The sequence below is a fragment of the Bos grunniens genome, chromosome 5 (assembly GCF_055505025.1).
Source record: "Bos grunniens cultivar Pamir isolate PY7600 chromosome 5, Bosgru_T2T1.0, whole genome shotgun sequence".
NCBI lineage: Eukaryota > Metazoa > Chordata > Mammalia > Artiodactyla > Bovidae > Bos > Bos grunniens.
The window spans coordinates 89,356,614-89,372,268 of record NC_141169.1 but is presented as its reverse complement, the minus strand read 5'-3'; the positions used below and the strand labels follow the sequence as shown (position 1 = coordinate 89,372,268).

The window sequence follows — 15,655 nt, the reverse complement described above, 5'->3', positions numbered from 1 at the left end:
GACCAAAGGCAAAGTCCTTTTGTGAGTTTCTAAAATGAATTTCTCACTTCAGAAACTCAATGAGGGGAGGGAAGGAGAGGGGTGAAGAGGAGGATGAATATGAAGGAATGTAAAGAGTCTGCGATTGTTAAACAGAAAACTCAGTGGCTATTTGTAAATTTGACACAAGCAACAGGTGGTCACTACATTGAGGTCTGACATGAAGGGGAAAAGATGAGGAAGGAGGAACCTCTTTTTATAGGACAGTGTTTTATGAAACCAGAAAGGTGAGGGTACAGCTTGACTTTATTCTCCTGTAAATAGGAAAGCTTACTTACAGAGCTAGCCACACATGGGTCTTTGATGTTAGATACTCAAAATTCAATGGCATTTCCTGTCTGATGCTAGGAAAGATTGAGGGCAGGAGGAGAGTAGGGTGGCAGAGTATGAAATGGTTAGATGGCATCATCGACTCAATGGACATGAATCTGAGCAAACTCTGGGAGACAGTGAAGGACAGGGAAGAACTGGCGTGCTGCAGTCCATGGGGTGGCAAAAAGTCTGACATGACTGAGCGACTGAACAACAATAAGTCCCCCACTTTAATTCCCTTTGGTGTTTACAAAATAGTGTGTTAAATTGCTCAAGATTTTCAATATGAGTGTTTTATTTAGAACCTCAGCATCTAGAGGTTTCTTTTTATGGGTGAGATTTAATATCATGTGGTCCTATTTGCAAATGACCAGAGAATTTCAAATAAAAATGGTTTATAATCCATTATCAAAGTTCATTCTTTAAAAATGACCATCCCTTCCATATTTTAATAATCTACTATAATGAAAAGACTTAGCAATTAAAATCTGTAAAGAACTAGGGTTATTTGCTTGGCCTCTGTATGCAATTTCTATTGCCCAGGGATGAAAACAGGCCCACATGAGCATGAGTCTGAAGTAAAACCTGACTGTTGAATATCACTGGTGAGAAGGCAAGAAGAGATTTGGAAACAGCCAGCAGAAAGGAAGTGACTGAACTTTTCTGCCCCTTCAGCAAGCAACATCAACAGTAATACCAGAAGAAATGAAAGAGCAAATGTAATGGCTAGTCTCTTCCTTCTGGTCTGAATTTTCTATGAGCAAAAGAAGGGGCTAGAGATCAAAAATTACTCTAGGTTTAACATATGTTCCTAACATTTGAAGGATCCTAATTCATAGCCCCAAGGGAGAAACAACTTTTTTTTTTTCCAGAAATATTACAAATAAACAACTATTTTGGAAGACAATTTTTCAGTTTTTCATAAAACTAAGCAGTTTTACCATACTATCAAATAATCATGCTCCTATGCATTTACCCAACTAATTTTAAAACCTATGTCCACACAAAAATCTCCATACAAATATTTACAGTAGTTTTACTCATAATAGTAATGGCTTCCCTGGTGGCTCAGTGGTAAAGAATCCACCTGCCAATGCAGGAGACTCTGGAGATGTGGGTTTGATCCCTGGGTGGGGAAGATAACCTCGAGGTGGAAATGGCAACCCACTCCGGCATTCCTTCCTGGAAAATTTCATAGGCAGAAAGCCTGGAGGGCTACAATCCAAGGGCTTGCAAAGAGTCAGACACAACTGAGCATGTATTCAGACACAACTGAGCATGTAAGCACACACACATTCATAATATTTATAACCCCAAACTAGAAGCAACTAAGATGTCCTTCAATAGGTAAATGGATAAACAAAATACGGCAATTCAGAAAATAGAATATTATTCAATGATAAATTATTTTTATAATATTCTATTTTATGAATGTGCTTTGAAGCCATGAAAAGACACAGATGAATCTTAAGTGCTTATTTCTAAGAGAAAGTAGCTAATCTGACAAGACCACATACTACATGATTCCAATCATGTAACATTCTGGAAAAGACAAGACTATAGAGATTAATGGTAAATCAGCCTGTCTCTAAATTGAATGAATAATGAAATGTAGCAAGAAAAAAAAATTTGCAGGTATAATCCAGAGATTCCAAATCTTAATCCTGCTTTTTCCTGTTAACTAATATATATATATAATTTTTTCATTCTCCCTGCACTCAAGTCCTATTAAATCTTTTCATTTTACTGAATAAACTCTATGTCTGGCTTCCTATTCCAGCACTTAATCCACATATAAGGGTTATCTTATTTATGTTTTATCTTCCCAAGAAACTGTAAATTTCTTGAGAACTGCTTCTTGCCATGTTGATCTCTTCCTCTGCCACATGGCTTGTGCAGTTATTTACAAGACACTAAATGCCTAATAAGTGTTTGCTGAAATAAAGAGATTACTGCAATGATATAAAATTTACAATACTATTAAGGCAGAACTTCAAAGTTAAACTGGAAATTTCGAAACAACTAGTATTATATTTCACTTAATTATTCAACATCTCAGCAAATGATAAATCTTATATTAGCAGAAGAATTTAAAATTCACGGCTATCTTTTATTTGGCTGGATATTCATGGGCATGTTAAATAACCCAATCTGGAAATTTCCAACCTCTTAATGTTACAGTACTCTTACCAGACATTCAAGATTCTCTACTTTTATAGTTATCACTCTGATTTATCCCTTTAACTTTTTTTTACTTCTACTAATCTTTTACAGAGTGCATTTTACTCATTTGAAAATATTTTTATTTCCCCACTTGCAGAACATAATATTAAATTACTTATCCTTTGGGACTATCTTTGGTTTCATAAAATTTTCTGTCACTGCCATGTTCAGAGAAAGGATCATGGAATGAAAAATTGGGCATAGTCTGTGGACTTAAAACTCAACCAGATCAATCAGCTTGTTCACATATGTCTAGTACTATGTAAAGGCTCAGACAACCAATTACAGAAGCAAAATTAAAGTGACAGTTGCTCAGTTGTGTCTGACTCTTTGTGACCCCATGGACTATACAGTCCATGGAACTCTCTAGGCTAGAATACTGGAGTGGGTAGCCTTTTCCCTTCTCCAGGGGATCTTCCCAACCCAGGGATTGAGCCCAGCTCTCCTGCATTGCAGGCGGATTCTTTACCAGCTGAGCCACAAGGGAAGCCCAAGAATACTGAAGTGAGTAGTATATCCCTTCTTCAAGGGATCTTCCCAACCCAGGAATTGAACTGGGGTCTCCTGCATTGCAGGCAGATTCTTTACCAACTAAGCTATCAGGGAAGCCATGGAAGCAAAATATCTCGCTAAATGAAACATAGTATCAGGATAGGTTTCATTAAGTTAAATTAAGTTTCTTTTCCAAATTCCATACCTTATCTGGAGAAAAGTGAAAGTGTTAGTCTCTCAGCCATGCCCAACTCTTTGTGACCCCATGGACTGTAGCCTGCCAGGCTCCTCTGTCCGTGGGAGTCTCCAGGCAACAATACTGGAGTGGGTAGCCATGCCCTTCTCCAGAAGTCTTCCTGACCTAGGGACAGAACCCAGGTCTTCTGCATTGCAGGCAGATTCTTTACCATCTGAGCCACCAAAACATTATAACAAATCCGAATCACAGTCAATCAAATATACAGGCTTTTGAAGATGAACAGAGCAGCGCTTTACTTACTTAGAGGCCACTCGGAAGTATTTCTGGATAAAATAAAAGGCGACCCCAAGAGGCACAAGTGCAACCAGGAACACGGGGGTAGCATAAGAAATCATGCCAATTGCAGACACGCAGAGCAGTGTTGACCGAGTTAGAGATTCCAAAGTTGGAGGGATATGCTGTTAAGAAGGTAGTTTGAAAGGAAAATGTTTTAGCTCAAATAAAACATTGGTAATAAGGCAACAACACATTAATTTTATATTAAGTTACATAATTAGTTCCAAAAGTAATATATAAACATTTTCGTTGTAAGCAATTCGTCACTCCTTCAATTTCACTCACTTCCCATTGTTTAGCATATTTATCCATCTTTCTACCTATCTGCTTAACCAGTGGTCAGTTATTTACCTATCTACCTATTTATTAATATATTATGGGATTTTTAAACAAATAGCACAAACTATTTTATATAAATAGCATAAACATAAACTCTAAACCTCATTTGTCCATTTGCTTGCTTTGTTTTACTGAATAAGATGGATTGTAAATCTTCCCATGCCACTCTATACAAATCTATTTCTTTTTAAAGGCTGAATAGTATTTAAAAACTCTTTAGCTATCCCGCTAATAATTTTAATTGCGTCCTCATATTCTTTGCATGCTTTTCAACTGGATTGTTTACCTTCCTTATTGATTTTTAGATGCTCTTTACATATCATGGCTGTTTATCCTCTTTCTTTACATGAGTTGCCAGTTTTTCTCCCAAAGAATATATTATATTTTAAATATGATGCTTTTACCTCAATAGAAATTTAAAATTCTAAAGCCATTTCTGTTGGCTTTTTTTCTTATTGTTTTTGAGTTCTGTGTCTTATAAAGACACTTCCCATGTTTTCTAAAATTACTCTTTTACATTTTATTTTATAGTTTTGTTATTAGATGGCCTCCTTTATCACATGTGAATTTGCTGTGTATTTTATAGTTAATTGCCCCAACACCCTTTACTGAAAAAACTTTCCCATTATTACTGAGTCAAGATAAACTGGTGTTTCTGAGTTCTCAATTTCATTCTTTTCATCAACTTGTTTTCTGTAATCTTACCAGAGTGTTTTAATTTCATAGTATTTCTTAGGTATCTGATAAGGAAAGTATACACACACACACACACACACACAGGATTTTTATGATTTCCTGGATTTTTAGGATAGTTGAATCACTTTTCTTCATAGCAGGCTTATCTCTATTTTCATAGTTTTTGCTGTTATTATAGGTTAAATGTAATTTTCACATAATTTTTTAATTGGTGGAGAGAAAGTTACTAGCTTTTGTATTACATGTCTAATGTAAATGCTCTGCTGAACTTCCTAGTTGATTCTTTCATACCAACTGTTTGAACTCTCTAGATAGTAATAGTGTCATCTTCCAAATAAGGAGTGTTCTGTCTCTTCTTTTCCAATATGTACTCCTTAGGAAGTGTTTTAGGTGCAGCATAATCTGACACCAATACTGTGAAAACATAAAAATTTTTCAACATATATTTTAGTCAGCTGCATGCATCATTCTTTACCTTAATTGATGGTAATTTAGGTGTTCTTAAGGCCATTTTGGAAAATCAGAAAAGGAAAGGGCTGAATTTGCTAAATCTTTGCTCAATCACCCTAAACACTCTGTTCATAGAGAGATCCAATTTCAGACTCTGAGGTCTTTAATTTAAGGACAAACTTTTGGAGGCCTAAGTACCTGAGATCAAACCGGGCATCCTTGAAATATTCCCTAAAATATCAGTTCAGTTCAGTTCAGTTCAGTCACTCAGTCATGTCCAACTCTTTGCGACCCCATGAATCACAACATACCAGGCCTCCCTGTCCATCATCAACTCCCGGAGTCCACCCAAACTCATGTCCATTGAGTCGGTGATGCCATCCAGCCATCTCATCCTCTGCCTTCCCCTTCTCCTCCTGCCTCCAATCCCTCCCAGCATCAGGGTCTTTTCCAATGAGTCAACTCTTTGCATGAGGTGGCCAAAGTACTAGAGTTTCAGTTTCAGCATCAGTCCTTCCAATGAACACCCAGGACTGATCTCCTTTAAAATGAACTGGTTGGATCTCCTTGCAGTCCAAGGGACTCTCAAGAGTCTTCTCCAACACCACAGTTCAAAAGCATCAATTCTTCGGCCTCAGCTTTCTTCACGGTCCAACTCTCACATCCATACATGACCACTGGAAAAACCATAGCCTTGATTAGACAGACCTTTGTTGGCAAAGTAATGTCTCTGCTTTTGAATATGCTATCTAGGTTGGTCATAACTTTCCTTCCAAGGAGTAAGCGTCTTTTCATTTCATGGCTGCAATCACCATCTGCAGTGATTTTGGAGCCCAAAAAAATAAAGTCTGACACTGTTTCCACTGTTTCCCCATCTATTTCCTATGGAGTGATGGGACCAGATTCCATGATCTTCGTTTTCTGAATGTTGAGCTTTAAGCCAACTTTTTCACTCTTCTCTTTCACTTTCATCAAGAGGCTTTTGAGTTCCTCCTCACTTTCTGCCATAAGGGTGGTGTCATCTGCATATCTGAGGTTATTGATATTTCTCCCAGCAATCTTTATTCCAGCTTGTGCTTCTTCCAGACCAGCATTTCTCATGATGTACTCTGCATATAAATTAAATAAGCAGGGTGACAACATACAGCCTTGATGTACTTCTTTTCCTATTTGAACAAGTCTGATGTTCCATATCCACTTCTAACTGTTGCTTCCTGACCTGCATATAGGTTTCTCAAGAGATAGGTCAGGCGGTCTGGTATTCCCATCTCTTGAAGAATTTTCCACAGTTTGTGGTGATCCACACAGTCAAAGGCTTTGGCATAGTCAATAAAGCAGAAATAGATGTTTTTCTGGAACTCTCTTGCTTTTTCGATGATCCAGCGGGTGTTAACAATTTGATCTCTGGTTCCTCTGCCTTTTCTAAAACCAGCTTGAACATCTGGAAGTTCACGGTTCATGTATTGCTGAAGCCTGGCTTGGTGAATTTAGAGCATTACTTGACTAGCGTGTGAGATGAGTGTAATTGTGCGATAGTTTGAGCATTCTTTGGCATTGCCTTTCTTTGAGATTGGAATGAACACTGACCTTTTCCAGTCCTGTGGCCACTGCTGAGTTTTCCAAATTTGCTGACATACTGAGTTCAGCACTTTCACAGCATCATCTTCCAAGATTTGAAATAGCTCAACTGGAATTCCATCCCCTCCACTAGCTTTGTTCATAGTGATGCTTTCTAAGGCCCCCTTGACTTCACATTCCAGGATATCTGGCTCTAGGTAAGTGATCAAACCATGATGATTATCTGGGTCGTGAAGATCTTTTTTGTACAGTTCTTCTGTGTATTCTTGCCACCTCTCTTAATATCTTCTGCTTCTGTTAGGTCCATACCATTTCTGTCCTTTATTGAGCCCATCTTTGCATGAAATGTTCCCTGTGTATATCTAATTTTCTTGAAGAGATCTCTAGTTTTTTCTATTCTTTTGTTTTCCTTTATTTCTTTGCATTGATCCCGGAGGAAGGCTTTCTTATCTCTCTTTGCTATTCTTTGGAACTCTGCATTCAGATGCTTATATCTTTCCTTTTCTCCTTTGCTTTTCACTTCTCTTCATTCACAGCTATTTGTAAGGCCTCCTCAGACAGCCATTTTGCTTTTTTGCATTTCTTTTTCTTGGGGATGGTCTTGATCCCTGCCTTCTGTACAACGTCTCGAACCCCCGTCCATAGTTCATCAGGCACTCTATCAGATCTAGTCCCTTGAATCTGTTTCTCACTTCCACTGTATAATCACAAGGGATTTGATTTAGGTCGTACCTGAATGGTCTAGTGGTTTTCCTTACTTTCTTCAATTTCAGTCTGAATTTGGCAATAAGGAGTTCATGATCTGAGCCACAGTCAGCTCCTGGTCTTATTTTTGCTGACTGTATAAATCTTCTCCATCTTTGGCTGCAAAGAATATAATCAGTCTGATTTCGGTGTTGACCATCTGGTGACGTCCATGTGTAGAGTCTTCTCTTGTGTAGTTGGAAGAGGGTGTTTTCTATGACCAGTGCGTTCTCTTGGCAAAACTCTATTAGCCCTTGCCCTGCTTCATTCTGTTCTCCAAGGCCAAATTTGCCTGTTATTCCAGGTGTTTCTTGACTTCCTACTTTTGCATTCCAGTTCCCTATAATGAAAAGGACACCTTTTTGGGTGTTAGTTCTAAAAGGTCTTGTGGGTCTTCATAGAACCGTTTAGGTTACTGCCCCAACCAGTAACCAGCATTACTGGTTGGGGCATAGATTGGATTACTGTGATATTGAATGGTTTGCCTTGGAAATGAAAAGAAATCATTCTGTTGTTTTTGAGATTGCATCCAAATACCGCATTTCGGACTCTTTTGTTGACCATGATGGCTACTCCATTTCTTCTGAGGGATTCCTGCCGCAGTAGTAGAGATAATGGTCATCTGAGTTACATTCACCCTTTCCAGTCCAGTTTAGTCACTATTCCTAGGATGTCGACACTCACTCTTGCCATCTCCTGTTTGACCACTTCCAATTTGCCTTGTTTCATGGGCCTAACATTCCAGGTTCCAATGCAATATTGCTCTTCCTAAAATATCACAGCATCTAATATCACTTCAACCTAATAAAAGGAAAGGACATCTAAGACAACTTGGTATTCCATTCTTTACTTCTGGGAGACGCTCTGCATTAATTCTAAACTTTAAGATCGTTACTATGAATGGAGATACAACATATTAAAATCACTTCTTTTTACAATAAAAAAAGTTTAATGTTCATTATTTTCTATTTCTCTTTATTTCATGCTGATTCTCTAAGTATCCTCTTCCATGTGGATAAATTATTTTGAATTGATCTATTTCCTTTAAGATTTCATTCTAGAAATCTGTGCATATTTCATAGATTGCATAGTCTAGAATTTTATGTATATATGTAATATTGATATGAATTTGTATTTAGGTTTATTTTATTTAGGTTTGCATTTAGCTTTTATTTAGGTTTTAGAAATCCTCTACTGTTAACAGGAATCATGATTTATCTTATTTTTTTAAATTCCTTTTTATTTATTTATTTTTTTTACTTTACAATATTGTATTGGTTTTGCCATATATTGACATGAATCCACCACGGGGGTACATGTGTTCCCCATTCTGAACCCCCCTCTCCGTCCTCCCTCCCCATCCCATCCATGATTTATCTTAAAACGTTGTTTAGCTTATACTGAGAAATTTATTTTTGAACTTGGAAGTAATTCAGGAACTCACCTGATCAATGATATTTGTATCAGCTGAAAAGCGATTGAGAATCAGTCCCAGTGGTGTGGTATCAAAGAATCTAGGCAATAAACAGATTGGATGTATGATAATTCTAAATGATCTGGAACCTAAACACTGCTAATAGACATCTTGGTGTCATAAAAATGAGAAGATCTCTATTCATCTGCTGAAAGACTGAATAAATTATTTAAAATTTCACACTTCACTTTAATGTAAAAATGCATAGTTTTATGATATTGTAAAATAAATACTTTTTTTTTTACCTTATTGGTCCAAGAATTATCTTATTAAGGAGATTATGGTGAAGATTTTTAGCAGCTGTGAGACCCATCCATTCCACAGTGAGAGATGTAACAAGGCAGAGGAAAATACCTGCTCCACAAAGTATGCTAAATCCAGCCACATAGTAGGTCTAAAAAGCAACCAATACAAAAAGCACAGATGACATTATCAACTGAGTTTTTTCTTGCTAGGACACCAAATGTCAAAGTCTGGCAATATTGTCAATTTCTATTATCTCACATTAATTTACACAGTGGAAGGAGGGCAGTTCTCCTGGGGATACTCCTGGAGATACTCAGGGCAGTATCCCCACCATAATCCCATGGCTGAGTCCCCAGTTGCTCTCTTCATTCTCTTTCAGGGTTTGCCAAAGGGTAGATGAAACATTACAGTTAGTTTTCTGGTTTGAAATATTCTTGACTTTTTATATCATAAAGTTCATTCTTTCTATCCCTAATCTCAGAATGACCAGCTAATTCATTGGTATAGCAGTTAAAATCAGATACCATCAGAACAAGAACAAAAGTCCTGTGTGTATATTACACACACACACACACACACACATATCATGTATATAACTCCCTTGAATCCAAACCCAAGCATTATCATTAAATATTTCTTCTGATATTTCAGGTCTTGCCCTAATTAACCTATTGAATCATTACAAAAGTACTGCGACAAGTCACAGAGCACAGACCTGTGCTTGCCAAGGGGGAGCCAGGTAGGGTAGGGATGGATTGGGAGTTCGGGATTAGCAGCTGTAAAGTGTTATACATAGAATGGATACACAACAAGGTCTACTCTATCGCACAAGAAACTATATTCAATATCCTATAATAAGCCACAATGGAAAAGAATATGAAAAAGAATGCATGATATATATACCTGAATCACTTTGCTATACTGCAGAAACTAAGACAATATTGTAAATCAACTATACTCCAATAAAATAAACTAAAAACAAACAAAAAACCTCACAGAATTCCTGTGACATCTGGGATATTTGTATCTAACTAGATAAGAGTAAAATCTCAACATCTCTTAGATAATGTAAAAACAAAACCCGCTGTACCTGGTCAGCTTTTCCAGTACTGTTTATACTATACTCTGAGGTCCATGTAGCCAGCCAGTAGTCTATCGCTACAATGACGGAATGTTTCAGAAGCTTAGAGAAAATCATCAGGAAGAGCAAGAAGAATCCTCCAGAAGTGAGGTACCGCCAGCAGGTCTTCCATGGCATTTTAGTCCTCAGCCTCATTACCGTGGACATGTTATCATCCTCATCTTCCTCCTCTTCTTCCTCTGCATAAGAAGCACTTGTTTAATCTTCTGACAGGTAACAGGTAGATACAGAATTTGTATTATTCCCACCTACCAACAAACCTTCATCAAATTTTAGAAATACAAGTCTTATAAATGTAAATGTTTTTAGCAGAGAAAAGCATCATAAAAAAAAAACCAAACAGGTGAGGGACCCCTGGTGGTCCAGTGGTTAAGGATCCGCCTTTCAATGCAGGGGATGCAGGTTCAATCCCTGGTCAGGGAACTAAGATCACACATGCCATGGGGCAATTAAGTCTATGCACCACCGCGACTCAGCCCACATGCGCCAGAGCACGTGTGCCATGACTACAGAGCAGCCCACGTGTGCTCTATCTAAACACCCTGCCTGCTTCAGCGAAGATCCCATTGACACAACTAAGATGACACGGTCACATAAATAAATAAACATTAAAAGAAAATAGGTGAGTGCCCATTAACAGATGGGTAAAGAGGCTGTGGTATATATATACAGTGAAATAATACTCAGCCATAAAAAGACCAAAATCTTGCCATATGCGACAACAGGGATGGATCTTGATAAGGGCATTATGCTAAGTGAAACAAGTCAAACAAACGCACACAAAATACTGTCCCATTTCACTCATATGTGTAATTTAAAAAACAACCAAAAAAAAAAAAAAGAAAAAGAAACAAAGTAAGTGAACAGTCCAAACCACATAAAAACACACATGGATATACAGAGAACAGAGTAGCGGTTACCAAAAGGAAAGAGGTGGAGGGGAAGATGAAATGGATCAAGGGGATCTACTGTATAGTGGATGCTCTGATGCTGGGAGGGATTGGGGGCAGGAGGAGAAGGGGACGACAGAGGATGAGATGGCTGGATGGCGTCACCGACTCGATGGATGTGAGCTTGAGTGAACTCCAGGAGTTGGTGATGTGCAGGGAGGCCTGGCGTGCTGCGATTCATGGGGTTGCAAAGAGTTGGACACAATTGAGCGACTGAACTGAATTGAACTGAACTGTGGCAGACTGGAAATACATTTTTGGTGATGAGCATACTATTGGTTCTACAGAAGTAGAAATACAATGTTGTACACATGAAACTTACATAATGTTATAAACCAATGTCACCTCAATACAAAAGAAATGTAAAAATATGTGAAAATGAATAAATGAATGAGTAAATGAAAAAATAAAGTATATGTTTGGATGAGAAAACTTAATTTATTACAATAAACTAACTAGAATTACAGACTAGAAGTTTACTACGTTATTGAAGGAAATGTGTGCCAATAAAACCACATGCCAGACCTGCAAACATTTAGAATTTTTTGAACTTTATATTTCTGAATCTGCACCAGGAGGAAATAGGCTTTGAAATTTGTGCATAGCTCAAGAGGGCATAATCCATAATCTCTGTGGCTCGTTTTAAATGTGGTCATGGAGGTGCATGAGCAAAATGGAACCTTCCTGAAGGCAAAGTCAGGGGTCAGAGGACAATGGGTAGGGAGCTCCTCTCAGCTGTTTAAACCGCCTGGAAACTTCTAGACAGCTATTTTAAGAACATATTCCATTACAAGGACAGGGAACTATGGTATTTACTGAGCAGTAAAATTTGATCATTTGTATGGTTTAGTGAGGGCATCCCTGGTGGCTCAGTGGTAAAGAATCTGTCTGCAATGCAGGGCACATGGGTTTAATCCCTGGATCAGAAGATCCCTTGGAGAAGGAAACGGCAGCCCACTCCAGTATTCTTGCCTGGAGAATCCCATGGACAGAGGAGTCTGGTGGGCTATAGTCCATGGGGTTGCAAAGCGCTGGACACAACTTAGCAACTAAACAACAACAAATGGTTTGTGACTGTGGTGTATTTCCCATCCTTTCTTTTCCCAAAGACAGTTTTCACTGTAGTCATCTTGTATGTACTCCACTACTGTAGAATGAGCAGGCTGTGAGTAGGAAAGATAGATAATTTGGTTTCTAAATTATCAGACAACAGAGATCTAAGTATGGATATGATGGGAAGACTGGTCTATCATCAAGGATCTTCACACTTGAGCCAGATACAAAAGAGGAACAGACCTCAGCATTAGAACTGAGAAATGCTGTGCTTAGATGCTCAGTCATGTCCAACTCTTTGGGATCCCATGGTCGGTAGCCTGCCAGGCTTCTCTGTCCATGGGGTTCTCCAGGCAAGAATACTGGAGTGGGTTGCCATGCCCTTCTCCAGGAGATCTTCACAGTGCAGGGATCAAACTCAGGTTTCCCGCATTGTTGGCAGATTCTTTACCATCTGAGCCACCAGGGAAGAAGACCAGAACTGAAAAGGGAAAATGAAAAAGATCCACAGCTGCACATCCTTTTGCAATTTCAGAGCGTAAAGGACAAAGGGAAGATTGTAAACACTTCCAGAGAGAAAAGATATGTCATCAACAAAGAGTCATGCAATCACTATTATCAGATAGGAGGGATCAATGAACACTGGAATGCAGTAGAGCCTTCAAATGTCTGAGGGAAAACAATTTTTACCTAGAGTTCTGTACCAAATAAAGACATTTTCAGATATTCAAGGACAAAAAAAACAACAACAAACAAACAGGTGTCAGATAATCTACACTTTGGTGAAGGTGGGTCTGTGAGTGAAAGTTAGAAATTTGCATGATCAAAGAGATAGACACTTGCAGATTGCTACCTTTCTCCTCAATATCCATTTTCTGTTTCCATATTAATTGAAATTTTACCTTTCCTATGGCTACCCAGCTAAAGTCAGCATTTCTTCACTTCCTCAGAACCTAGTCTGTCCACATGATGATCTAGCCAATGGTTAGTAGCAGAAACAATATGGGCAATTACTTTTCTTTCCCTTCCTGGTGGATTCAACAGACATAGAATAGCACCAGCAGCCTAGCAGGTGATACGTACTGTACTGGGATCTTTCTTATACATTTCCTCTTTTACTCTGAAACAAAAGTATCATTATCTTATTTTACACATGAACAATTGAATAAACACAGCAAGTCCAGGACAGAGTCAGCCCTGCAAATGCGGCGTTTACCACTGACATGCTGGAGAGAGTAACTGCAGTTCTAAAGGCTATCTGTTTACAGTACCAAACAGTCTCTTTTTTTTGCCCCATGGGGCTTACAGGATCTTAGTTCCCTGACCAGAGATCGAATCTGGGGCCACAGCAGTGAAAACACTAACTACTGGACCAGCAGGGAAGTCCCCAAATATTCTTTTAAAACATTTTAAAATCTAAGAAATGGGAGTGAAAAATTCATTCATTCATTCCTTTACTCAATGAGTACTCACTGAAACCCTGAATAATTATCTGAAATGTAAAGATAGCACATTTTGGTGTCCTTCTGCTAGAAATGATAATCTTCTCTTAATTGGCCCGTGGAAATGTGGTCCTAGGCAAAATCCATGTAGGAAGACTGAAGTACAGTACACTTAATCTATGGACTTTTATGGTTTATCTTACAAACATCTTGGCAACAAATGTCAAAGCAATGTAACTATTTCATTTTATTCCTCAAATTTCCAGTAAACCTTTTTTCACCCACTGTATTTTATTAGATCCAGAAAATTGAAACACAACAAATAGCTTTCTAACTCTCTTATTCTTCATTGCTATATTATCATGACACCCCCGTAAAAACAGACTCAAGTATAAATCTTTCAAAGCAGTATTTTCGCTGTATTCCCCATGTATTGTTTATTTCCCAAGGACTGACATTTTATTTTACTAGACCTTTGCAGTTTATCTGAACAAGGGTCTAGACCCATTGTCCTGTCAGCTCTCACACACACAGCACAAAAACACTCCTACACACTGTGGGGAACCCCTCAAGATGCCTCGTTTGACAACATACACCTATTTACATACATCTATATACACATATTGATTTCACTCCTATTGCGTCCATTTTCAGTTTCATGTATTTGATTTTGCCTTCACCTCTCTGCAAAGTGGCTAGTCATTCTGTACTGACATAGACACACATCAATTGCCAAAGAAGACTTCCATATCCTATTACCCATTTGAATGTTTTTTTTTTAAAAGATCTACCTTCGTCTTCATCCTCCAGTTGGGCTTTGGCCTCTCTTGAATACATGGCTCTTCGGAGTGTTTTCCTCTCTAAAGTTGTTTGGTCAGCTTCCATATCCTACAGGAAACACGGTGCTGTCATGCAAGGAGCTCACAGCCACAGGCAAGTTCTACTTACAGTCAATGACCCACATGTAGCAAATACCAACTTTTAGTTACCTTTCTGGGTCTGGACCTCTCTGCTCAAGATGGATGGACAACTGCAGACATACGGACAACTCCTATCATAGGAGAAGGTGTGACATACCACTTGAGGCTTGTGGGAAACGTATCAGAGCTCAGAGACATTAGGGCAGTAAGAAGCCAGGAAAAGTAGTAACGATGTGATAGAGCTGACCCCAGGGGCAGGCGGACACCTCTTCTAGCCTTAAGCCTGGTCCCATCATTGATCTTTGTTTTGTTTTTATATCATCTTCATATACTCTTATAATTTTTCTGTGGACAAAACATGGCCCACTGGAGAAGGGAATGGCAAACCACGTCAGTATTCTTGCCTCGGGAACTCCATGAATAGTATGAAAAGGCAAAAAGATAGGACAATGAAAGATGAACTCCCCAGGTCAGTAGGTGCCCAATATGCTACTGGAGATCAGTGGAGAAATAACTCCAGAAAGAATGAAGAGATGGAGCCAAAGAAACAACAATAGCCAGTTGTGGATTTGACTGGTGATGGAAGTAAAGTCTGATACTTTAAAGAGCAATAGTGCATAGGAATCTGGAATGTTAGGTCCATGAATTAAGGCAAATTGGAAGTGGTCAAACAGTTGGAAGTGGCAAGAGTGAACATCATAATTTAAGGAATCAGCGAACTAAGATGGACTGGAATGGGTGAATTTAACTCAGATGACCATTATGTTTACTACTGTGGGCAGGAATCCCTTAGAAGAAATGGATAGCCATCATAGTCAACAAAAGAGTCTGAAATACAGTACTTGGACGCAATCTCAAAATGATAGAATGATCTATTCATTTCCAAGACAAACCATTCAATATCATGGTAATCCAAGTCTATACCCCGACCAGTAATGCTGAAGAAGCTGAAGTTGAATGCTTCTATGAAGACCTACAAGACCTTCTAGAACTAACACACAAAAAAGATGTCCTTTTCATT

The 15,655-nt window shown here is 38.5% G+C and overlaps 1 protein-coding gene across 6 annotated transcripts in view; it reads right to left on the bottom strand.

The window, feature by feature from the left end:
- Positions 1-15,655, bottom strand: part of ABCC9 (ATP binding cassette subfamily C member 9) — a 156,531-nt gene that overhangs the window by 44,505 nt on the left and 96,371 nt on the right. For all 6 annotated transcript variants that reach the window (XM_086401802.1, XM_086401801.1, XM_086401804.1 and 3 more), the window contains 5 exons: positions 14,506-14,602; positions 10,219-10,448; positions 9,128-9,276; positions 8,853-8,922; positions 3,566-3,723 (listed from right to left, as the gene is read on the bottom strand). In XM_086401802.1, the coding sequence (XP_086257928.1) occupies positions 3,566-3,723; positions 8,853-8,922; positions 9,128-9,276; positions 10,219-10,448; positions 14,506-14,602 (704 nt within the window). The remainder of the gene's footprint in view (positions 1-3,565; positions 3,724-8,852; positions 8,923-9,127; positions 9,277-10,218; positions 10,449-14,505; positions 14,603-15,655) is intronic.